Source organism: Emys orbicularis, chromosome 20, assembly GCF_028017835.1.
Source record: "Emys orbicularis isolate rEmyOrb1 chromosome 20, rEmyOrb1.hap1, whole genome shotgun sequence".
Classification (NCBI taxonomy): Eukaryota; Metazoa; Chordata; order Testudines; family Emydidae; genus Emys; species Emys orbicularis.
In genome coordinates, this window is record NC_088702.1 from 24,285,420 (window position 1) to 24,310,976 (window position 25,557).

At 62.8% G+C, this 25,557-nt stretch overlaps 1 protein-coding gene across 1 annotated transcript; it reads left to right on the forward strand.

The window, feature by feature from the left end:
* Positions 1-13,405: 13,405 nt before the first annotated feature.
* LOC135892273 (carcinoembryonic antigen-related cell adhesion molecule 3-like) lies at positions 13,406-19,733 on the forward strand. The gene is made up of 4 exons (XM_065419973.1): positions 13,406-13,475; positions 14,825-15,196; positions 17,610-17,781; positions 19,685-19,733. The coding sequence occupies exons 1-4, from the start codon at positions 13,406-13,408 to the stop codon at positions 19,731-19,733; spliced, it is 663 nt and encodes a 220-aa protein (XP_065276045.1).
* Positions 19,734-25,557: the final 5,824 nt, after the last annotated feature.

A 25,557-nucleotide genomic window follows, 5' to 3' on the forward strand; every position in this document is an offset into this window, starting at 1 on the left:
CTCCTGGGTTAATCTCTGCTTTGCACAGGGGTCGGGACTGGGGGGGGTGCTGTGCAGAGGGGGATGGTCTGTGTGTGGGGCTGAAGGATAACGGCGACACCCCCACCCCAGGCCGCGCTGTTGGTGCTGGCTGGGCGTGGGGTGTGGATCTGGGCAGCCCCGGTGCAGGGGTGAGGCAGTGCAGTCACCCCATAGCATCTCAGCCCAGAGCCCTGTGCCCCCCAGCTCCACCCCCAGCTCCCCGCATCCCCCTCCCAGAGCCTCCCGCTGTCAGACAGTGTCCGAGGTGCAGGGCGGTAGTGCTGCTCAGTAGGTGTGGGATGATGATTGTGAGGGGCGGGGGGGGTGTCGCTCACAGCAGGTGGGACTGGCTGATCGGGGTTTGTACCGTGATTGACGCTGTTTGTAATAAAACGAAATGTCAAAACTGCCCCCACGACAGCCGGGTGTGAGGGGGGAGGGCGGGGACGGGCCAACGCTGGGGGCAGGGACCCAGGGACATGGGAGAAGCAGACACGGACACGGGGACACGCAGACACTGGGTGTGGGGGGACACAGACGGACACAGGGATGGGAGGAAACGGGGACGACAGACAGACATATGGACAGCGACACGGGATGGACAGATCCCCGGGCACTGGATGGGCTGGTCGCTGGGTCCCTGGGGCTCGTGTCCGGCTGGAGTCAGGGGCTCGGCCGGCGGGAGCCGGCGCTGTGGGCTGACGGGGAGACTTTCCCTGGCCGCAGGGATGAGCTCAGTGCGTTCACGCCCCAGCAAGCATCGAAGGGGGTAGAACCGGGGGCTGGTTCCAGGTGTGACCGCAAGGCCCCCCCAGCGCTGCCCGAGCTCGGTGCAGGCCGGCTGGGTGGGTCTCCGTGGACGCCCCTTGGGCTGCTGCGGAGCCGTGACCTGCCGCTCCAGGGACCCGCTGAGGAAGGGCCCTGGGCAGCGTCTCTGCAGCAGCAGCTGGGTCAGGACAAGCCCCCCCCGCCCGGTCACTTTGGGCCAAGCACCCCCCCCCCCCCCCCCGGCCCCCAGGAAGCCAAGGGCCTGGCTGGGCCCATTTTGATGTGACGGGAGTGTCAGCCAAGGTGCAAATGGGCGTCGGAGAGGGGAGGGTTGGGGTTGGCGGTTAGGGTCCCCCCCCCCAGGAAGGGTCGCTCTGCTGAGGACGTTTCCCCTGCTGTGACCCCGAGTGGGGCAGGGCAGGGGAAGGGCCCCACCCAGCCCCACACCAGGGACTGAGTCACAGGGGCCCGGGGTGAACTCCCAGGAGCCTGGGGCTGTGACAGACGGAGCCGATCGGCCTGTCCTCACCCCCGCCCCACACACACCCCATAACCCCCCCCAATCCACCCCAACCCCCACTACACATACACACCCCATACCCCCCACCCCACCATACACTCCCCCGACACCATACACCCCCACCACACACACACCATACACCCCCCCACACATACCCATACACCCCCAGCCCCACCACACACACAGCCCCACACACCCATCCCCACCACACACACGATAACCCCCTGTGACGAAGTGGGAATGTTCTTAATGTTTTCTCTGAATACTGTGTGGGTGCCTCAGTTTCCCCTATGCAGTTCTTAAGTATCTAGGTGGTGGGAGAAGGGGGTGTGATTGTTGCAGAGCCCTAGAGGGCAGATGTAATGCTGGCTGGACAGAAAATGGCCGACACCCTGTCTCCTGGCAACTAATGACCTGGGCCCCTCCTCTACAAAGGTGCCAGCTGAAGGTGTTGGAGAACAAAGGAATCAGGTGACCTCCTAACAGAGGTCAGGAGGTCACCTGATCTCTTTGTTCACCTTTGGCTATTAGGTATTCAGAGGAAACATTAAGAACAGTCCCACTTCGTCACAGCGTGTTAAGACAAGAGACCCCTGTGCTTTCTGTCTCCCTAGGTTTGACCTCCCTGTCTGGTAGGATCCCTTCTCCTGCAGCGAGGACCCCTCCCGCCCAAAATAATGAGGACCCCAGTCAAGGGAAAATCAAATCAAGTGTATCGAAGGGTTTAGAGCAAAGAGCGGGACAAACAAGAAGGGGAATAAACAGCGAAATTGCGCAATACAGTGATTGCCCCCAAACTCAGCCCTACAAACAGATCTATCAAAGCCTTCTTCCCAGCTCAAAGTGACGGCGGGCGCGTGGGGCCTCGATCCTCGGGCCCATGGCAAAGCCTCTGGAGAAGAGCTCCACGGAGCCCCTTGACGTGCCTGGGGCTCACGGGCGAAAGCAGACGATGCGTTCAGGGGAACAGACGACAAAGGTGAGTGTTGTGTTGTATCGTCTCCTGCTCCCTTTGCTCTGCCGGTGAGGAGGCAGGTGGAGTCAGACCCCTCGCCCGTCTATCGCTAGGACGGACAGACGCCTGCAGGGAAGACCCGTGCCCTGTGCCCGTCCCTGGCTGCACTCGCATGGGCGGCCCGGAGGCCATGTTCGGGGCAGCCTTTAGACACTGGCCCGGGAAACCCCGTAGAAAAGGTGGGAAGCCCCTTCTGGGAAACCCCGTCGGGCAAACCGGCTCTGACTGGACGTTGTTTACCAGGCCCGGGGCAATGAAAAGAGCGGGAAACTGACCCAGCGCTCGGCCCCACGCTCAGCCCGAGACCCCGCAGCGGCCACAGCCCCCCAGAGAACCCAGGCGTCCGGCCGGGCCCCCGCCCTCAGCTCCCCACGGCCAGGGCCGGCAGCCACCCCGGGCAGGGCAGGGCCATGGGGCGTCGGCCGGGGGGCGGGGACCCCCCCGCATGGGGCAGCCCCTGGACAGGGCTGCTGCTGGCAGGTGGGGGCCGGGCACGGGGGGGCAGGTTTGGGGAGCGGGGGAATCCCCTCGTTGGGGGGGCTAGTCCCAGGATCGGGCCCCTGCGGCCCCACTCCCCGCTGCAGCCGGCCCCCGCCCCGTCTGCTGGACAGCGGGGGCCGGGGGGGGGGCGGGGGCGAGTGTGAATTGTTCTTTGGTGTCTGGTCAGATCCCGGCCTCAGGGACACCAACCACCCGACTGTACCCTGCGTCCTGCCTGTCTGTATCCATCCCCACACCTGTATCTATCTATCTATCTATCTATCTATCCCCATCCACCCCCTCTATCTATCTATCTATCTATCTATCTATCTATCTGTCTCTCCCCAGGCCCAGCCCCCCAGTGGTGTCCGTGGGGGGATATTGTGTCCCATGGAGCAGCTCCGATTTACACCCTCCGGGCTCTGGCCCTGGGCGTTTTCTCACCAGACTTCCCTGCCCGTAGCTGCGTCCCAGGGGGCTCCCCCCCCCCCCGCTCATCCCCTCTCTTTCCTGTCCCAGTGGGATGGGGGGGCCGCCAGCCCCCACTTACCCCCCGCTCTAACCCCACCCTGTCCTGGGGGTGTCAGAGCCGGGGGGGGGGGTCTCACATGTTTCACTCTCTCAGTGGCTTTGGGGATACACCTGTCGGCACCTGTGAGGAACTGGGACTGTTCTTAAAGTGGTCTTTGAATGCTGACAGTTAGTGTGGCTAGGATAGTCTGCACTGGGGGATGGGAGACTGACCGAAGGAGAATACCTGAGCATGTAACATGAGAACCCAGGAAGGGGTTAGAGGCCAGGTGACACCTTTGCCCGGGAATCTGAACAAAGGGTGGGGGGAGAGTTTCAGAGCTGGCTGGTGGAATGGCTGGGAGGCAGACGGGGCTCTGACCTCCCAAGGGGGCTGTGGGGCCCTGGGACCCCAAGATGGACCTAACTGAGGGGGGTCCTGTTGTCTGTGCCTGCCAGACCGGTCTTGGACTGTATTCCTGTCGTCTACATAAACCTTCTGCTTTACTGGCTGGCTGAGAGTCATGGTGAATCGTAGGAAGCTGGGGGTGCAGGGCCCTGAGTCCCCCATACTCCATGACAGCACCTCCTGCCCCCGACCCCGCCCGATCCGCACCCCGCCCTCTGCTCTGCGACTGGGGAGCTGGAGCCCGGGGCAGGTTCCCCCCGTCGGGTGTTGGGTCTGGAAGTTCAAGGCAGGGACCGGCCCAGGGTCTGCCCCGTGCCCCACGCTCTCTGGCCGCTGGTCCCCCCAGGACGGGCGCTTGCTGGTCACATCCCCCCAGGCCCCGACTGACCCCCCCGCACCCCGGCCTCTCGCTGCCCAACTGAGACTCTCCTTCCCCCGCAGCCTCCGTCCTGGGCTCCTGCCTCCAGCCGGCGCCGGCCCAGACCCCAGTGACCATCGTCCTCACCCCGCCGAGCCCCGTGGTGGGAGGGGACGTCAGCCTGGCCCCGCAGCCACCGCCAGGGAACTTCCTGTCCTGCAGCTGGTACCGATCAGCGACCGCTGCTGAAAACAGCCGGATCCTCACCTACTACCCATACACCCCCCCCGTTCAGAACAACGGCTCGGCCCACACGGGGCGGGAAACAGCGGGGCCGGGCTGCGCCCTGAACATCGCGGGGTTAACGTTCAATGACACCGGGAACTACACGGTGAAGATAGAGAGCAATACTAACCGTGTCCTCTCCATCTTTCTGCGCGTCTATGGTAAGTGCCCCCCCCCCCTCACCCGGAGCTGCGCTGATCCCAGGCCGTGTCCCCCCCCCCCATCCCTGCCCCAATGATGGGGCTCTGGGCGTCTCCCCCGGGGATGAGCCTGGCTGGGATATGGGGGAACCCGCCCCCAAACACAGACACCGTGGGGTAGCCTGGGACTGCCTGCCCCCTGCTTCTCCTGGGAGATGGTGCCCCCCAGAAATGTGGGGCCCTGGGTCCCCCCATCCTGCCATTACCCCCCTGGCTCTGGCTCTCCCTGGCAGTGCCAGCAGTGTGGGATTGAGCCTGACCGGGCATAGGGGGATCCCTGGGCTTCCCAGCACCCACCAGAGCCTGCTGTTCCCACCAGTGCCCGTTCAGGGTCTGGGGTGACATGGATTTGCTGGGTCCCAGCTCGGTTCCTGGCCCCTGAGTGGGATCCAGCCCCTCACTGGCAGCCGCAGCAAAGGGGCCAAGGGCTGGGCCAGAGACCCTGAGATCCCCTGGGGTTTGGGGCACACACTGGTGAGGGGGGCTGTGTGTTGTGGGGGGAGCTCTCCCTCATGCCGCCTGCATCGACCCTGCTCTGGGCACGGAGGAGTCAGGCTCCGGGGGCCCAGTCCCCCCGGCCTCTCTGGTGCCCCCAGGGTCTCTGGAGCCCCCAGCCTGTCCTGGTGTCTGCAGTGTCCCCTGCCTCTCCCAGCCCCTCTAGCTCCCCCGGGTGTTCCTGGCACCCCCCATCCCATCCTGGTATCCCAGTGCCCTCCCACCCCACTGCCTTCTGCCCACCACAGCCTCTCCGGGCCCCCCTAGTGTCTCCCCCCATCCCGGCATCTCTGCCTTGCCAGCCCGAGTGAGCATTAACCGGCCTGGGGAGAAGCGTCTCCATGGCAGAGCTGGGTCGTGCTGCCCCGGGGAGCTGGCACTGGCGGCTCTGCCCGGGGAAGGACGGGCTGCAGGCGGGGGGCTGGGGCTGGGGAGGGGGGACAGGCAGCACCATCCCAACCCCGTTCATGGAGCTCTGGGACATGGCCCCGGCGCTAGGGGGAGGGAAATGGCTGGTCCTGGGGGGCAGTGGAGGGGGGGTTGCTCCAGGGATGGGAGTGGGGTCCATGCTGGGTGTGGGGAGGGGGTGTCCCATACTGTGGGGCGGGGGAGTCCGGGTTGGGGAAGGGTGTCTGTGCTGGGGGTTCGGAGGCACATCTGTGCCAGGAAGTGCCAGGGCCCCTCTCCCTGCGTGTGATCGGTGCTGCTGTGACACCCGCTCTTGAGCGCTGGGGTATTTGGGGGGCAGATTCACCCCTTCTCCCTCTGGCTCCGTTGGGAGCTGGACCTCTCCGGGACGCTCCCCCAGCCCCATCCGTGTGTCCTCACCTGGGGCCAGGATCGGGCCACCGGGGCTCGAGATCAAGGTTCTGTATTTGGCTGGTGGTTCCCTCCCCAGACTCTGGGGCCCCCCACACTCCCTGCATCCCCAGGTGTCTGTGGGCTGCTGTTCCCTCTCTCTAGCACATCCTGCTCCCCTGCCACTGGTGTCCATCTTGCAGTGTGATCAGTGCAAAGATCTTTGCACATCCTCGTGCAAACCCCGCCCCCTGACACGCACCATGTGATTCTCAGCCTCAGTTCCCCTCCCTCTTTGCGGGCAGGAGCACGCTCACTGGACCTGATCCTGGTCCCACTTGCCTCAGTCCAGCGCTGCTGCCCAGTCCCCAGTGGGAGTGCGGGCGGGATCGGGAGATTGACGGGGGCTGTGGGACAGAGGTCTGGGGAGCAGGAGCCCGTTGCCCCCCCCGGTGCCCCCATAGAGCCAGTGCCCGTCGCTGTTGGGATGCCAGGAGCTGTGGTCACCTTGTGCCTCAATTTCCAGGGGCCCGTGGGGCCTGTTTCTTTTTTCTACCCCCCCCCACGGTAACTGGGGGCAGAGGGACCCTGCTGCTGTGGATGATGGGGGACCCCTGGGAGCTCTGAGGGGTGTCTGCCAGGCCGCCCCGTCCCTGGCTAATCACCCTGGGGCCCGTTCCCAGCGGCTCCTTGCCCAGGGCAGTGGCCGCAGAAGGAAGATGTCTCTGCGCAGCCGGCCCAGCTGCCTTCAGAGGGGGGCAGGGGGGTCAAGGCTCTTGCGTGTTCCTGTGCGGATCCTGAGATGGTGCGAGGGCGGCTGGACTCCTCGTGCCAGGTGCTGGAGGGGGGAGAGCGCTGCCCCCCCCAGCCCACTGTCCCGTCCACCCCTTCTGCCTGCAGAGGAGCTGGTGCTGCCCGAGGTGGGGTGCGCAGCCCCTGCCCGGCAGAGTTCGCTGACACCGTAGCTCTCGCCTCCGTGGGGCTGGGCGGGGGGTCGGGGGATCTTGACTGGACTCCCTGATACACGCCCCCTTTCTCCCTTTTCTCCTCCCAAATCTCTTCCAGAGCCAACTTCACCCCCAGGCCTGCCACCCGGAGCCATCGCCGGGATCGTCATCGGGTCGCTGGCCGGGGCAGCGCTGCTCGGTGGCCTGCTCTACTTCCTGCTCCGCAAAACTGGAGGGGAACGGCTTGGGGGACCGGGGGCCCCTGGGGCTGGGGGCTGCCCCGAACCCTGGTGAGTAGGAGGGTTGGGAGCTGCCCCTGGGTGCTGGAGGGGGTCACTCTCTCTGCCCCCCAGCCCCATGTCTCTGCACCTCGGGGTCTCTGCTTGTCACTGCCTCTACGGTGAAGGGTCCTTCCACGTCTCTGCCCCCCAGGATGGGATCTCGCCCCACACGCCTCTTGGAAACAGTGTCAGGTCTCCCAGGGAACAATCCCTGCCCAGGCTGGCACCCAGCGCCCTGAGCCACCCCAGAGCTACCCATCCCCACAGGGAGAGCCAGGGGCTGAGTTTGGGGCACATGGTGCATGTGGGGGGTGGATGGATAAAGAGGTGGGGGGGATGGCTGGCTGTGGGGTTCGGTAGGTGTGTGTGGGGATGGAAGGCCCGTGGGGAGGCGAGGGGAGGGGGGACAGGTCTGCAGTTTTGGGGAAGCCGGCTGGTTGCTGCCCCTGTCCCTGGTGTGGGGGACGGCCCAATCCCTCCTGCCCCCCCCCCGCCATCACGCGGAGTCTGCTGTTTCCCCAGGGGGCCCAAGTAGCACCCGGCCACAGTAAGTAGCAGCCCTGCCCCTCGCAGCTGCATGCCATGTGCCGTGTGGGCAGGGCCTGCGAGTGTGTGGGCGGGGCCTGTGAGTTGTGATGGACAGCCAAGCCCAGGGGCATGATGGGAAAGTCCCCGGCCAGACAGGCAGTGACATCGCAGCCGCGCCAGCCCCAGTTTCCAGGAGCGCATCTGGGATTCTCTTCCCCCGGGCTGGGTCCCGGATCCCCCGTCGCTGCTCTGGGCTGTGGGTGTCACGGGCTCTGGGTGCCCTCCACCCCCGGTGCTGGGAACTCTGTGGGCAACCGCGGCGATGGGGTGAGGGGTCCCTTGGGCCTGAGGTTCCCTGCTTATCCCATCCCCCCCCACCCCCACGCTTCCCAACCCAATCCACGTGGCTGGTGCTGGGAACCTGGGGCAGCACTACGGAGATGGAGGCTGGCGGTCACGTGGCCAAGGGGTTCCCTGCTTATTCCCTCCCCATCCCCCCCCGCTCCCCCTTCCCTTCACTCCCCCCCCCAGGTTCACCATCCTGGTGCAAGGAGCCCCCCACCCTGGCTGCAGCCACTAACCCAGCTGGTGCTTCGCCTGCTGCCACTAACTCCGCACGGGCCCTGCTGCCCCTGGGGGGGTGGGTCATTACTTGGCTGGCGGGGGCGGGCTGCGCTCTGAGACTGTCGTGTTTCTAATACCGTCTGTCTCTGTCCTTCAGACCAGGGCGTCGGTGACAACAAACCTACCTTGGTAAGGAGCCTTCGTGTCCGGCCGCAGGACGCCTGGGTTCTATCCCGCTGGTGGGAGGGGAGGGGAGCAGGGGGGTGTAATGATGCTGGTTCTGGTGGGACCCAACTGAGAGTGCCAATTCAGGACAAACTGCTTCAAGCAGGGCAGTTACAGCCCAAGGCTGGGGTCTTTCCACCTCTAAGGCACCAAACCAGCCAGCCAGATCGAGGAGAACTAACACGGCTACTACTCTGAAACCAGCCAGCCAGAGAGGACTTCGGTCTCACCCCACTGGCTAACCACAAGTCACACAAGCCATTCCCTCAGACACTCCAGTTTCCCAGTATCTCCACCAGTGCCACTCGTTATGGGGACGAATGGTTATGAAAACCAATACCCCAGTAAAAGAAAAAAGGTTCTCCCGATCCCAAAGGACCAAGCCCTAGACCCAGGTCAATAGACAAATCAGATCTTACCCACAAATCACGCTGTTGACAATCCTTTAGAATCTAATCTCTAAAGGTTTATTCATCAAAAGATCTGGATGAGAGCTAGAATTGGTTACATGGAATCAATGACATCCAGTAATGGCCAAGTTCTTGGTTCAGGCTTGTAGCAGCGATAGAACAAACTGCAGGTTCTAATCAAGTCTCGGGAGTACAAACATCCCCAGCTGGGATGGGTCCTTCAGTCCTTTGTTCAGAGTTTCCGTTTGTAGCAAAGTCCCTCCAGGGGTCAGAAGCAGGATTGAAGACAAGATGGAGGAGCTGCCGCAGCGTTTTATAGTCTCTTGCCCTGTGGGCTCTGCTTTCTTTTGTCCCAAGGAGAAGCCGCCCAGCACATGGCCTGGAAAAACCTCCGAGGCCCTGCCTTGCTGAGTCACCAGGTGTCTCTGCTTCTCTCAGTGGGTCGGTTGTGGGGCTGATGGGCATTAATGGGCCATCGAGCAGCCTAGGCAGCGCTGACACCGACTTGTCTGGGGTGTCCCCCAGAAGCGGAGCCCAAGTGTGAAATACAGACAGGACAGAGCCGATACTTATAACTTTAAATACAAAAATGATCCCTGCACCCAGACAGCATCGTCATACCCAGCAACCAGAACCTTGTCGTAGACACCTTATTTGACCCCCTTTCTACAAGATTTGGTGCCACTGCAGGCCCTTGGTTGCAACAATGATCTATACGGTCCCAGCTTATGTCAATAACGTCACAGGGGGGCTGGGAGCCAGGACTCCTGGGTTCTGTCTCTGGCCCTGGCAGGGGAGTGGGGACTGGTGGGTTAGAGCAGGGGGGGCTGGGAGCCAGGACTCCTGGGTTCACTCCCAGGTGCAGTCCTTGATGTGGTTTTCCTGTCTTCCAGGGTGACGAGGACATTCAGAATTGTACACTTGCTTCACCGCAGGAGACCAGAAGCCGCCGCCCGGGCCCCATCCCCCTCCCCCCCCCACCCCGGGGAGCAGCACCGTCTACTCGGAAATAAAAAAGAAATGTCTGTGATTTGCTTGAGACTCTCGGGAATCACTGCACCTCCCCCCCCTCCGCCCAATGCAGCACTCGCTGTGGGGCAGATCCGGTCCCACCTACCCCCCGCTCACACCTACCCCCTCCCCACCATGGAGGGTCACTGCCCACTGAGCACAAGGAGTGTGATACCCTCCCCTGGTGAGGGCCGTCAGGACTCCTGAGGGGCTCTGGGAATGGAGGGGGGGTCTAGTGGTTAGAGCAGGGGGCTGGGAGCCAGGACTCCTGGGTTAATCTCTGCTTTGCACAGGGGTCGGGACTGGGGGGGGTGCTGTGCAGTGGGGGATGGTCTGTGTGTGGGGCTGAAGGATAACGGCGACACCCCCACCCCAGGCCGCGCTGTTGGTGCTGGCTGGGCGTGGGGTGTGGATCTGGGCAGCCCCGGTGCAGGGGTGAGGCAGTGCAGTCACCCCATAGCATCTCAGCCCAGAGCCCTGTGCCCCCCAGCTCCACCCCCAGCTCCCCGCATCCCCCTCCCAGAGTCTCCCGCTGTCAGACAGTGTCCGAGGTGCAGGGCGGTAGTGCTGCTCAGGGGGGTGTGGGATGATGATTGTGAGGGGCGGGGGGGGGTGTCGCTCACAGCGGGTGGGACTGGCTAATCGGGGTTTGTACCGTAATTGACGCTGTTTGTAATAAAACGAAATGTCAAAACTGCCCCCACGACTGCCGGGTGTGAGGGGGGAGGGCGGGGACGGGCCAACGCTGGGGGCAGGGACCTGGGGACATGGGACAAGCAGACACGGACACGGGGACACGCAGACACTGGGTGTGGGGGGACACAGACGGACACAGGGATGGGAGGAAACGGGGACGACAGACAGACATATGGACAGCGACATGGGACGGGCAGATCCCCGGGCACTGGATGGGCTGGTCGCTGGGTCCCTGGGGCTCGTGTCCGGCTGGAGTCAGGGGCTCGGCCGGCGGGAGCCGGCGCTGTGGGCTGACGGGGAGACTTTCCCTGGCCGCAGGGATGAGCTCAGTGCGTTCACGCCCCAGCAAGCATCGAAGGGGGTAGAACCGGGGGCTGGTTCCAGGTGTGACCGCAAGGCCCCCCCAGCGCTGCCCGAGCTCGGTGCAGGCCGGCTGGGTGGGTCTCCGTGGACGCCCCTTGGGCTGCTGCGGGGCCGTGACCTGGCGCTCCAGGGACCCACTGAGGAAGGGCCCTGGGCAGCGTCTCTGCAGCAGCAGCTGGGTCAGGACAAGCCCCCCCTGCCCGGTCACTTTGGGCCAAGCACCCCCCCCCCCCGGCCCCCAGGAAGCCAAGGGCCTGGCTGGGCCCATTTTGATGTGACGGGGGTGTCAGCCAAGGTGCAAATGGGCGTCGGAGAGGGGAGGGCTCAGAAAAGAGCAACTAAAATGATTAAGGGTTTAGAGAGGGTCCCATATGAGGAAAGATTAAAGAGGCTAGGACTCTTCAGTTTGGAAAAGAGAAGACTAAGGGGGGACATGATAGAGGTATATAAAATCATGAGTGATGTTGAGAAAGTGGATAAGGAAAAGTTATTTACTTATTCCCATAATACAAGAACTAGGGGTCACCAAATGAAATTAATAGGCAGCAGGTTTAAAACAAATAAAAGGAAGTTCTTCACGCAGCGCACAGTCAACTTGTGGAACTCCTTACCTGAGGAGGTTGTGAAGGCTAGGACTATAACAATGTTTAAAAGGGGACTGGATAAATTCATGGTGGCTAAGTCCATAAATGGCTATTAGCCAGGATGGGTAAGAATGGTGTCCCTAGCCTCTGTTCGTCAGAGGATGGAGATGGATGGCAGGAGAGAGATCACTTGATCATTGCCTGTTAGGTTCACTCCCTCTGGGGCACCTGGCATTGGCCACTGTCGGTAGACAGATACTGGGCTAGATGGACCTTTGGTCTGACCCAGTACGGCCTTTCTTATGTTCTTATGTTCTTATGAGGGTTGGGGTTGGTGGTTAGGGTCCCCCCCCCCCCCCCCCCCAGGAAGGGTCGCTCTGCTGAGGACGTTTCCCCTGCTGTGACCCCGAGTGGGGCAGGGCAGGGGAAGGGCCCCACCCAGCCCCACACCAGGGACTGAGTCACAGGGGCCCGGGGTGAACTCCCAGGAGCCTGGGGCTGTGACAGACGGAGCCGATCGGCCTGTCCTCACCCCCGCCCCACACACACCCCATAACCCCCCCCAATCCACCCCAACCCCCACTACACATACACACCCCATACCCCCCACCCCACCATACACTCCCCCGACACCATACACCCCCACCACACCCCCCCCCACACATACCCATACACCCCCAGCCCCACCACACACACAGCCCCACACACCCATCCCCACCACACACACGATAACCCCCTGTGACGAAGTGGGAATGTTCTTAATGTTTTCTCTGAATACTGTGTGGGTGCCTCAGTTTCCCCTATGCAGTTCTTAAGTATCTAGGTGGTGGGAGAAGGGGGTGTGATTGTTGCAGAGCCCTAGAGGGCAGATGTAATGCTGGCTGGACAGAAAATGGCCGACACCCTGTCTCCTGGCAACTAATGACCTGGGCCCCTCCTCTACAAAGGTGCCAGCTGAAGGTGTTGGAGAACAAAGGAATCAGGTGACCTCCTAACAGAGGTCAGGAGGTCACCTGATCTCTTTGTTCACCTTTGGCTATTAGGTATTCAGAGGAAACATTAAGAACAGTCCCACTTCGTCACAGCGTGTTAAGACAAGAGACCCCTGTGCTTTCTGTCTCCCTAGGTTCGACCTCCCTGTCTGGTAGGATCCCTTCTCCTGCAGCGAGGACCCCTCCCTCCCAAAATAATGAGGACCCCAGTCAAGGGAAAATCAAATCAAGTGTATCGAAGGGTTTAGAGCAAAGAGCGGGACAAAGAAGAAGGGGAATAAACAGCGAAATTGCGCAATACAGTGATTGCCCCCAAACTCAGCCCTACAAACAGATCTATCAAAGCCTTCTTCCCAGCTCAAAGCGACGGCGGGCGCGTGGGGCCTCGATCCTCGGGCCCATGGCAAAGCCTCTGGAGAGGAGATCCACGGAGCCCCTTGACGTGCCTGGGGCTCACGGGCGAAAGCAGACGATGCGTTCAGGGGAACAGACGACAAAGGTGAGTGTTGTGTTGTATCGTCTCCTGCTCCCTTTGCTCTGCCGGTGAGGAAGCAGGTGGAGTCAGACCCCTCGCCCGCCTATCGCTAGGACGGACAGACGCCTGCAGGGAAGACCCGTGCCCCGTGCCCGTCCCTGGCTGCACTCGCATGGGCGGCCCGGAGGCCATGTTCGGGGCAGCCTTTAGACACTGGCCCGGGAAACCCCGTAGAAAAGGCGGGAAGCCCCTTCTGGGAAACCCCGTCGGGCAAACCGGCTCTGACTGGACGTTGTTTACCAGGCCCGGGGCAATGAAAAGAGCGGGAAACTGACCCAGCGCTCGGCCCCACGCTCAGCCCGAGACCCCGCAGCGGCCACAGCCCCCCAGAGAACCCAGGCGTCCGGCCGGGCCCCCGCCCTCAGCTCCCCACGGCCAGGGCCGGCAGCCACCCCGGGCAGGGCAGGGCCATGGGGCGTCGGCCGGGGGGCGGGGACCCCCCCGCATGGGGCGGCCCCTGGACAGGGCTGCTGCTGGCAGGTGGGGGCCGGGCACGGGGGGGCAGGTTTGGGGAGCGGGGGAGTCCCCTCGTTGGGGGGGCTAGTCCCAGGATCGGGCCCCTGCGGCCCCACTCCCCGCTGCAGCCGGCCCCTGCCCCGTCTGCTGGACAGCGGGGGCCGGGGGGGGGGGGGCGGGGGCGAGTGTGAATTGTTCTTTGGTGTCTGGTCAGATCCCGGCCTCAGGGACACCAACCACCCGACTGTACCCTGCGTCCTGCCTGTCCGTATCCATCCCCACACCTGTATCTATCTATCTATCTATCCCCATCCACCCCATCTATCTATCTATCTATCTATCTATCTATCTATCTGTCTATCTATCTGTCTCTCCCCAGGCCCAGCCCCCCAGTGGTGTCCGTGGGGGGATATTGTGTCCCATGGAGCAGCTCCGATTTACACCCTCCGGGCTCTGGCCCTGGGCGTTTTCTCACCAGACTTCCCTGCCCATAGCTGCGTCCCAGGGGGCTCATCCCCTCTCTTTCCTGTCCCAGTGGGATGGGGGGGCCGCCAGCCCCCACTTACCCCCCGCTCTAACCCCACCCTGTCCTGGGGGTGTCAGAGCCGGGGGGGGGGGTCACATGTTTCACTCTCTCAGCGGCTTTGGGGATACACCTGTCGGCACCTGTGAGGAACTGGGACTGTTCTTACTGTGGTCTTTGAATGCTGACGGGGAGTGTGGCTAGGATAGTCTGCACTGGGGGATGGGAGACTGACCGAAGGAGAATACCTGAGCCTGTAACATGAGAACCCAGGAAGGGGTTAGAGGCCAGGTGACACCTTTGCCCGGGAATCTGAACAAAGGGTGGGGGGAGAGTTTCAGAGCTGGCTGGTGGAATGGCTGGGAGGCAGACGGGGCTCTGACCTCCCAAGGGGGCTGTGGGGCCCTGGGACCCCAAGATGGACCTAACTGAGGGGGGTCCTGTTGTCTGTGCCTGCCAGACCGGTCTTGGACTGTATTCCTGTCGTCTACATAAACCTTCTGCTTTACTGGCTGGCTGAGAGTCATGGTGAATCGTAGGAAGCTGGGGGTGCAGGGCCCTGAGTCCCCCATACTCCATGACAGCACCTCCTGCCCCCGACCCCGCCCGATCCGCACCCCGCCCTCTGCTCTGCGACTGGGGAGCTGGAGCCCGGGGCAGGTTCCCCCCGTCGGGCGTTGGGTCTGGAAGTTCCAGGCAGGGACCGGCCCAGGGTCTGCCCCGTGCCCCGCGCTCTCTGGCCGCTGGTCCCCCCAGGGCGGGCGCTCGCTGGTCACGTCCCCCTAGGCCCCGACTGACCCCCCGCACCCTGGCCTCTCGCTGCCCAACTGAGACTCTCCTTCCCCCGCAGCCTCCATCCTGGGCTCCTGCCTCCAGCCGGCGCCGGCCCAGACCACAGTGACCATCGTCATCACCCCGCAGAGTCCCGTGGTGGGAGGGGACGTCAGCCTGGCCCCGCAGAATCCGCCACAGGGCGTCGTGTCCTGCAGCTGGTATCGATCAGCGACCGCTGATCCAAACAGCCTGATCCTCACCTACTACCCACCTCCAAACCCCGTTCAGCAGAACGGCTCGGCCCACACGGGGCGGGAAACAGCGGGGCCGGGCTGCGCCCTGAACATCGTGGGGTTAACGCTCAATGACACCGGGAACTACACGGTGAAGATACAGAGCCGTAATGCTGCTAACCCTGTCCTCGGCACAGTGGGTCTGCGCGTCTATGGTAAGTGCCCCCCCCCCTCCCCTCACCCGGAGCTGCGCTGATCCCAGGCCGTGTCCCCCCCCCCCCGCCATCCCCGCCCCAGCGATGGGGCTCTGGGCGTCTCCCCCCGGGGATGAGCCTGGCTGGGACATGGGGGAACCCGCCCCCAAACACAGACACCATGGGGTAGCCTGGGACTGCCTGCCCCCTGCTTCTCCTGGGAGATGGTGCCCCCCAGAAATGTGGGGCCCTGGGTCCCCCCATCCTGCCATTACCCCCCTGGCTCTGGCTCTCCCTGGCAGTGCCAGCAGTGTGGGATTGAGCCTGACTGGGCATAGGGGGATCCCTGGGCTTCCCAGCACCCACCAGAGCCTGCTGTTCCCACCAGTGCCCGTTCAGGGTCTGGGGTGACATGGATTTGCTGGGTCCCAGCTCAGTTCCTGGCCCCTGAGTGGGATCCAGCCCCTCACTGGCAGCCGCAGCAAAGGGGCCAAGGGCTGGGCCAGAGACCCTGAGATCCCCTGGGGTTTGGGGCACACACTGGTGAGGGGGGCTGTGTGTTGTGGGGGGAGCTCTCCCTCATGCCGCCTGCATCGACCCTGCTCTGGGCACGGAGGAGTCAGGCTCCGAGGGCCCAGTCCCCCCGGCCTCTCTGGTGCCCCCAGGGTCTCTGGAGCCCCCAGCCTGTCCTGGTGTCTGCAGTGTCCCCTGCCTGTCCCAGCCCCTCTAGCTCCCCCGGGTGTCCCTGGCACCCCCCATCCCATCCTGGTATCCCAGTGCCCTCCCACCCCACTGCCTTCTGCCCACCACAGCCTCTCCGGGCCCCCCTAGTGTCTCCCCCCATCCCGGCATCTCTGCCTTGCCAGCCCGAGTGAGCATTAACCGGCCTGGGGAGAAGCGTCTCCATGGCAGAGCTGGTTCGTGCTGCCCCGGGGAGCTGGCACTGGCGGCTCTGCCCGGGGAAGGACGGGCTGTAGGCCGGGGGCTGGAGATGGGGAGGGGGGACAGGCAGCACCATCCCAACCCCGTTCATGGAGCTCTGGGACATGGCCCCGGCGCTAGGGGGAGGGAAATGGCTGGTCCTGGGGGGCAGTGGAGGGGGGGTTGCTCCAGGGATGGGAGTGGGGTCCATGCTGGGTGTGGGGAGGGGGTGTCCCATACTGTGGGGTAGGGGAGTCCGGGTTGGGGAAGGGTGTCTGTGCTGGGGGTTCGGAGGCACATCTGTGCCAGGAAGTGCCAGGGCCCCTCTCCCTGCGTGTGATCGGTGCTGCTGTGACACCCGCTCTTGAGCGCTGGGGTATTTGGGGGGCAGATTCACCCCTTCTCCCTCTGGCTCCGTTGGGAGCTGGACCTCTCCGGGACGCTCCCCCAGCCCCATCCTTGTGTCCTCACCTGGGGCCAGGATCGGGCCACCGGGGCTCGAGATCAAGGTTCTGTATTTGGCTGGTGGTTCCCTCCCCAGACTCTGGGGCCCCCCACACTCCCTGCATCCCCAGGTGTCTGTGGGCTGCTGTTCCCTCTCTCTAGCACATCCTGCTCCCCTGCCACTGGTGTCCATCTTGTAGTGTGATCAGTGCAAAGATCTTTGCACATCCTCGTGCAAACCCCGCCCCCTGACACGCACCATGTGATTCTCAGCCTCAGTTCCCCTCCCTCTTTGCGGGCAGGAGCACGCTCACTGGACCTGATCCTGGTCCCACTTGCCCCAGTCCAGCGCTGTTGCCCAGTCCCCAGTGGGAGTGCGGGCAGGATCGGGAGATTGACGGGGGCTGTGGGACAGAGGTCTGGGGAGCAGGAGCCCGTTGCCCCCCCCGGTGCCCCCATAGAGCCAGTGCCCGTCGCTGTTGGGATGCCAGGAGCTGTGGTCACCTTGTGCCTCAATTTCCAGGGGCCCGTGGGGCCTGTTTCTTTTTTCTACCCCCCCCCCACCCACACGGTAACTGGGGGCAGAGGGACCCTGCTGCTGTGGATGACGGGAGACCCCTGGGAGCTCTGGGGGGTGTCTACCAGGCCGCCCCGTCCCTGGATAATCACCCTGGGGCCCGTTCCCAGTGGCTCCTTGCCCAGGGCAGTGGCCGCAGAAGGAAGATGTGTCTGCGCAGTCGGCCCAGCTGCCTTCAGAGGGGGGCAGGGGGGTCAAGGCTCTTGCGTGTCCCTGTGCGGATCCTGAGATGGTGCGAGGGCGGCTGGACTCCTCGTGCCAGGTGCTGGAGGGGGGAGAGCGCTGCCCCCCCCAGCCCACTGTCCCGTCCACCCCTTCTGCCTGCAGAGGAGCTGGTGCTGCCCGAGGTGGGGTGCGCAGCCCCTGCCCGGCAGAGTTCGCTGACACCGTAGCTCTCGCCTCCGTGGGGCTGGGCGGGGGGTGGGGGGGTCTTGACTGGACTCCCTGATACACCCCCCCTTTCTCCCTTTTCTCCTCCCAAATCTCTTCCAGAGCCCACTTCACCCCCAGGCCTGCCACCCGGAGCCATCGCCGGGATCGTCATCGGGTCGCTGGCCGGGGCGGCGCTGCTCGGTGGCCTGCTCCACTTCCTGCTCCGCAAAACTGGAGGGGAATGGCTCGGGGGACCGGGGGCCCCTGGGGCTGGGGGCTGCCCCGAACCCTGGTGAGTAGGGGGGTTGGGAGCTGCCCCTGGGTGCTGGAGGGGGTCACTCTCTCTGCCCCCCAGCCCCATGTCTCTGCACCTCGGGGTCTCTGCTTGTCACTGCCTCTACGGTGAAGGGTCCTTCCACGTCTCTGCCCCCCAGGATGGGATCTCGCCCCACTCGCCTCTTGGAAACAGTGTCAGGTCTCCCAGGGAACAATCCCTGCCCAGGCTGGCACCCAGCGCCCTGAGCCACCCCAGAGCTACCCATCCCCACAGGGAGAGCCGGGGGCTGAGTTTGGGGCACATGGTGCATGTGCGGGGTGGATGGATAAAGAGGTGGGGGGGATGGATGGCTGTGGGGTTCTGTAGGTGTGTGTGGGGATGGAAGGCCCGTGGGGAGGCGAGGGGAGGGGGGACAGGTCTGCAGTTTTGGGGAAGCCGGCTGGTTGCTGCCCCCGTCCCTGGTGTGGGGGACGGCCCAATCCCTCCTGCCCCCCCCCCGCCATCACGCGGAGTCTGCTGTTTCCCCAGGGGGCCCAAGTAGCGCCCGGCCACAGTAAGTAGCAGCCCTGCCCCTCGCAGCTGCATGCCATGTGCCGTGTGGGCAGGGCCTGCGAGTGTGTGGGCGGGGCCTGTGAGTTGTGATGGACAGCCAAGCCCAGGGGCATGTGTCACGGACTCACAGATCGTGCCCACTCTTGGCCCCGTGCGGTCCGTGGGGGGTTCCCCTTTTAGTGAGACAGCCCTTCTCGGGGGTCCACTCTCTCTCAGGGTCCGGCCCCTCCACCTCCTGGATCTGCACCTCTCTGAGCCTTAGCACGTCTGTCTCTGCCGTGGGCCCCCTCAGGGAGTCCCCTCTCTCTGTACCCCCGGGGCCTCCACCCCCGAAGGGGTTGATGCAACCCTGTTCTCTAGACCAGAGTGACTCTCAGCCAGCATGAAACAGAAGGGTTTATTGAGAGTTGAAACCAGCACAGGAAACTCTCAGGGCCTCAGGCCTGGCCTCCCTCAGCCCAGCACATCCCAGTCTCTCTGCATCCCGGTGGGCTCTGCCTGCTTCCCCTCTCCAGCCCGGAGCCCCCCTGCTCCCAGCTGGGCATCTCAGATCACCGGCCCCAGGCCCCGCCTCTGTCCATTGTCTTCCCTCCAGGTAAACAGGGTCGTAAACCGGGGCCTCCTCTCCTGCTTCTCCCTCTGGCTGGAACCGGTTGGTTAGGTCACTGGGTCCTCACTCTGCAGCCCATTGTCCTCCCACTGGCCAGAACCGGCTGCGTCTCCTCAGCTGGGCCTCTGGGTCACCAGGTCGCCAGGTCACTGGTCGCTGGGGTATCCATCCTCCCGGCCACCGTCTGGGTCCCCACGTCCTCTCTCCGGTCCTCTGCAAAACACACTCCCTCTCCCCTCACCTCGTTAAACCAGTAACACCCAGGGAAACTGAGTCCCACCCCCTCTGCATGCAAACCATTGAAACCCCACAGAAAACAGGAAAACCCCCCAGAAAACAAGAAAACCCCCCACTTCGTCACAGCATGATGGGAAAGTCCCCGGCCAGACAGGCAGTGACATCGCAGCCGCGCCAGCCCCAGTTTCCAGGAGCCCATCTGGGATTCTCTTTCCCCGGGCTGGGTCCCGGATCCCCCGTCGCTGCTCTGGGCTGTGGGTGTCACGGGCTCTGGGTGCCCCCCCACCCCCGGTGCTGGGAACTCTGGGGGCAACCGCGGCGATGGGGTGAGGGGTCCCTTGGGCCTGAGGTTCCCTGCTTATCCCATCCCCCCGCTTCCCAACCCAATCCACGCGGCTGGTGCTGGGAACCTGGGGCAGCACTACGGAGATGGAGGCTGGCGGTCACGTGGCCAAGGGGTTCCCTGCTTATTCCCTCCCCATCCCCCCCGGACCCCCTTCCCTTCACTCCCCCCCCCAGGTTCAACATCCTGGTGCAAGGAGCCCCCCACCCTGGCTGCAGCCGCTAACCCAGCTGGTGCTTCGCCTGCTGCCACTAACTCCGCACGGGCCCTGCTGCCCCTGGGGGGGTGGGTCACTGCTTGGCTGGGGGTGGGGGGGGGGGGGCTGCGCTCTGGGACTGTCGTGTTTCTAATACCGTCTGTCTCTGTCCTTCAGACCAGGGCGTCGGTGACAACAAACCTACCTTGGTAAGGAGCCTTCGTGTCCGGCCGCAGGACGCCTGGGTTCTATCCCGCTGGTGGGAGGGGAGGGGAGCAGGGGGGTGTAATGATGCTGGTTCTGGTGGGACCCAACTGAGAGTGCCAATTCTGGACAAACTGCTTCAAGTAGGGCAGTTACAGACCCAGGCTGGGGTCTTTCCACCTCTAAGGCACCAAACCAGCCAGCCAGATTGAGGAGAACTAACACGGCTACTACTCTGAAACCAGCCAGCCAGAGAGGACTTCGGTCTCACCCCACTGGCTAACCACAAGTCACACAAGCAATTCCCTCAGACACTCCAGTTTCCCAGTATCACCACCAGTGCCACTCGTTATGGGGACGAATGGTTATGAAAACCAATACCCCAGGAAAAGAAAAAAGGTTCTCCCGATCCCAAAGGACCAAGCCCCAGACCCAGGTCACTATACAAGTCAGATCTTACCCACAAATCACGCTGTTGCCAATCCTTGAGAATCTAAAATCTAAAGGTTTATTCATAAAAGGAAAAAGATCTGGATGAGAGCTAGAATTGGTTGAATGGAATCAATGACATCCAGTAATGGCCAAAAGAAACAGAGAGTCCTGTGGCACCTTTAAGACTAACAGATGTATTGGAGCATAAGCTTTCGTGGGTGAATGCAGGCTCAAATCAAGTCTCTGGAGTACAAACATCCCCAGCTGGGATGGGTCCTTCAGTCCTTTGTTCAGAGTTTCCGTTTGTAGCAAAGTCCCTCCAGGGGTCAGAAGCAGGATTGAAGACAAGATGGAGGAGCTGCCGCAGCCTTTTATAGTCTCTTGCCCTGTGGGCTCTGCTTTCTTTGTCCCAAGGAGAAGCCGCCCAGCACATGGCCTGGAAAAACCTCCGAGTCTGTCCCTAGGCCTGGCCCTGCCTTGCTGAGTCACCAGGTGTCTCTGCTTCTCTCAGTGGGTCGGTTGTGGAACTGATGGGCATTAATGGGCCATCGAGCAGCCTAGGCAGCGCTGACACCGACTTGTCTGGGGTGTCCCCCAGAAGCGGAGCCCAAGTGTGAAATACAGACAGGACAGAGCCGATACTTATAACTTTAAATACAAAAATGATCCCTGCACCCAGACAGCATCGTCATACCCAGCAACCAGAACCTTGTCGTAGACACCTTAATTGACCCCCTTTCTACAAGATTTGGTGCCACTGCAGGCCCTTGGTTGCAAAAATGATCTATACGGTCCCAGCTTATGTCAATAACGTCACAGGGGGGCTGGGAGCCAGGACTCCTGGGTTCTGTCTCTGGCCCTGGCAGGGGAGTTGGGGCTGGTGGGTTAGAGCAGGGGGGGCTGGGAGCCAGGACTCCTGGGTTCTGTCTCTGGCCCCGGCAGGGGAGTTGGGGCTGGTGGGTTAGAGCAGGGGGGGCTGGGAGCCAGGACTCCTGGGTTCTCTCCCAGGTGCAGTCCTTGATCTGGCTTTCCTGTCTTCCAGGGTGACGAGGACATTCAGAATTCTACACTTGCTTCACCGCAGGAGACCAGAAGCTGCCGCCCGGGCGCAAGCCCCCCCCCCCCGCCCCCCGGAGAGCGGCACCGTCTACTCGGAAATAAAAAAGAAATGTCTGTGATTTGCTTGAGACTCTCGGGAATCTCTGCACCCCCGCCCACCCATCCCCCCAATGCAGCACTCAATGGGGGGCAGCTCCAGTCCCACCTACCCCCCGCTCACACCTACCCCCTCCCCACCATGGAGGGTCACTGCCCACTGGGCACAATGAGTGTGATATCCTCCCCGGGTGAGGGCTGTCAGGACTCCTGAGGGGCTCTGGGAGGGGAGGGGGGTCTAGTGGTTAGAGCAGGGGGCTGGGAGCCAGGACTCCTGGGTTAATCTCTGCTTTGCACAGGGGTCGGGGCTGGGGGGGGGTGCTATGCAGAGGGGGATGCTCTGTGTGTGGGGCTGACGGATAACAGCGACACCCCCACCCAAGGCCGCGCTGTCGGTGTTGCCTGGGCATGGGGTGTGGATCTGGGCAGCCCCAGTGGAGGGGTGAGGCGGCGCAGTCACCCCATAGCATCTCAGCGCAGAGCCCTGTGCCCCCCAGATCCACCCCCAGCTCCCCGCATCTCCCCCCCAGAGCCTCCAGCTATCAGACAGTGTCCGAGGTGCAGGGCGGTAGTGCTGCTCAGTAGGTGTGGGATGATGATTGTGAGGGGCGGGGGGGGTGTCGCTCACAGCGGGTGGGACTGGCTGATCGGGGTTTGTACCGTGATTGACGCTGTTTGTAATAAAACGAAATGTCAAAACTGCCCCCACGACAGCCGGGTGTGAGGGGGGAGGGCGGGGACGGGCTGACACTGGGGGCGGGGACCCGGGGACATGGGAGAAGCAGACACGGATGTCACGGACTCACAGATCGTGCCCACTCTTGGCCCCGTGCGGTCCGTGGGGGGTGCCCCTTTTAGTGAGACAGCCCTTCTCGGGGGTCCACTCTCTCTCAGGGTCCGGCCCCTCCACCTCCTGGATCCGCACCTCTCTGAGCCTTAGCACGTCTGTCTCTGACGTGGGCCCCCTCAGGGAGTCCACTCGCTCTGGACCCCCGGGGCCTCCACCCCCGAAGGGGTTGATGCAACCCTGTTCTCTAGACCGGAGTGACTCTCAGCCAGCATGAAACAGAAGGGTTTATTGAGAGTTGAACACAGCACAGGAAACTCTCTGACCCTCAGGCCTGGCCTCCCTCAGCCCAGCACATCCCAGTCTCTCTGCATCCAGGTGGGCTGTGCCTGCTTCCCCTCTCCAGCCCAGAGCCCCCCTGCTCGCCGATGCGAGATCCCCGGCCCCAGGCCCCGCCTCTGTCCATTGTCTTCCCTCCAGGTAAACAGGGTCGTAAACCGGGGCCTCCTCTCCTGCTTCTCCCTCTGGCTGGAACCGGCTGGTCAGGTCACTGGGTCCTCACTCTGCAGCCCATTGTCCTCCCACTGGCCAGAACCGGCTGCGTCTCCTCAGCTGGGCCTCTGGGTCACCAGGTCGCCAGGTCACCGGTCGCTGGGGTATCCATCCTCCCGGCCACCGGCTGGGTCCCCACGTCCTCTCTCCGGTCCTCTGCAAAACACACTCCCTCTCCCCTCACCTCGTTAAACCAGTAACACCCAGGGAAACTGAGTCCCACCCCCTCCGCATGCAAACCATTGAAACTCCACAGAAAACAAGAAAACCCCCCACTTCGTCACATCTCTCCCCCCTTCGAGGCTGAACGGAGCAGGGTCACTTAGCCAGTGACCTGGGGAAGTTCAGGGTCCCCGCCCCGCGATAAAGCATCCGCTATAACATTGGCACTCCCCCGCACATGGACCACCTCCATGTCATACCCCTGGAGGAGCAGGGCCCACCTCAGCAGCTTGGCATTAGCCCCTTTCATTTGGTGCAGCCACGTCAGGGGCGAATGGTCGGTGTACACGGTGAAGCGCCGCCCAAATCGATACGGCTGCAGTTTGTTAAGGGCCCACCCCATGGCCAGGCATTGCTTCTCGATGGCCACATAGTGCTGCTCCCGGGGCAGCAGCTTCTTGCTCAGGTACACAATGGGGTGTCTCTCCCCCTTAGTATCAGTTTGCATCAGTACCGCCCCCAGCCCTGTGTCCGAGGCGTCGGTGAACACCAGGAAGGGTTTGTTAAAATCCGGGTTTACCAGCACCGGGCCCTGGATAAGTGCCCCCTTCAGCGCACAGAGAGCCCTCTGGCACTGCTCGGTCCAGACCACCTTGTCCGGCTTTCCCTTTCGACACAGCTCTGTGAGGGCCGTGCTGCCAGGGAGCTAAAGTGGGGCACAAACCTCTGGTAGTACCCCGCCATCCCAATGAAAGCCTGGACCTGCTTCTTAGTCTGGGGGGCGGGCCAGGCCTTGATTGCCTCCACTTTGGCCGGCTCCGGCTTCAGGTGGCCACTCCCAACCTTGTGGCCCAGGTATAAAACCTCTGCCATCCCCACCTTGCACTTTTCAGCTTTTATGGTCAGTCCTGCATCCTGGAGGCGACCCAGCACTCTCTTCACCTGGGACACATTTTCCTCCCAGGTCTGGCTAAAGACACAGATATCGTCAATATACGCTAGTGCAAAGTCCTCCATCCCCCTTAGTAACTGATCCACCAGGCGCTGGAAGGTGGCAGGTGCCCCCTTGAGGCCGAAAGGCAGGACCAGGAACTCGAAGAGCCCTATTGGTGTGGTGAAGGCGGACTTCGCCCTGGCGTCCGGGTCCAAAGGCACCTGCCAGTAGCCTTTGGTCAGATCCATGGTAGTGAGGTACTGGGCACCCCCCAACTTGTCTAGGATCTCATAGGTCCTAGGCATGGGGTAGGCATCGGACACGGTAATGGCATTGAGCTTCCGATAGTCCACACAGAACCGGATCGACCCGTCCTTCTTGGGGACCAGCACCACGGGTGAGGCCCAGGGACTGGCGGACGGCTGGATCACCCCTAAAGCCAGCATGTCCCCGACCTCTCTCTCCAGGTCCTGGGCTGTTTTCCCAGTGACCCTGAATGGGGAACACCTGATGGGAGGGTTGGTTCCCGTCTCCACCCGGTGGACAGCCAGGTTAGTGAGCCCAGGCCGGCTGGAGAACAGCTGCCGGTATGAATGCAGCACGGCTCTGATCCCTGCCTGCTGGGCAGGGGTTAGCTGGTCTGAGAGGGGAATTGATTCTAGCGAGGGGTTAGCCCCAGCCTCAGGGAGGAGTCCCACCAGGGGGTCCTCTCCTTTCTCCTCCCACTGCCCACACACAGCCAGCACCAACTTCTCCCTGTCCCAGTACGGCTTCATCATGTTGACGTGATACACCCGGTGGCTGTGGGCCCGGTTGGACAGTTCCACCACATAGTTCACCTCGTTTACCTGTCGGATGACCGTGAAGGGGCCGTCCCAGGCCGCTTGCAGCTTGTTCTTCCTCACGGGGATGAGGAGCATCACCTGGTCCCCGGTAGCATATGAGCGGCCACGGGCTGAGCGGTCGTACCAGACCTTCAGCTTCCTCTGGGCCCTGGCTAGGTTCCCCCTAGCCAAGCCCATGAGCTCCACGAGCTTTTCCCGGAAAGTCAGTACATACTCTACCACTGATTCCCCATCGGGAGAGGCCTTTCCCTCCCACTCGGCTCTCATCAAGTCCAGGGGACCCCTCACCCTCCTTCTGTACAGCAACTCGAACGGGGAGAACCCTGTGGATTCCTGGGGCACTTCCCTATATGCGAACAGCAGGTGGGGTAAATACTTGTCCCAGTCCTGCGGGTGCTGGTCCATAAAGGTTTTCAGCATCCTCTTTAGGGTCCCATTGAACCTCTCCACTAGCCCGTTGGACTGAGGGTGGTACACCAAGGCCCAGGTGTGTCGGACCCCACACTTCTCCCACAAGCACTGGAGCAGGGTCGACATGAAGTTAGACCCCTGGTCTGTAAGGACCTCCTTGGGGAACCCCACTCTGCTGAAGATGGTCAGCAGCGCGTCTGCCACGGTGTCTGCCTCGATAGAGGACAAGGCCACCGCCTCGGGGTAGCGCGTAGCAAAATCTACCCCCACCAGGATGTATTTCTTCCCTGACCGGGTCACCCTGCTGAGGGGCCCCACTATGTCCACGGCCACCTTCTGGAAAGGCTCTTCTATGATAGGCAAAGGTCTCA

Coding starts and splice junctions, on each gene's coding strand:
- LOC135892273 (XM_065419973.1), top strand. CDS start 13,406: ATGGGGCGTCGGCCGGGGGGCGGGGACCCCCCCGCATGGGGCGGCCCC. Junction 13,476..14,824: donor GACAGGGCTGCTGCTGGCAG/GTGGGGGCCGGG, acceptor CTTCCCCCGCAG/CCTCCATCCTGGGCTCCTGC. Junction 17,782..19,684: donor GGGGGCTGCCCCGAACCCTG/GTGAGTAGGGGG, acceptor TCCCCCCCCCAG/GTTCAACATCCTGGTGCAAG.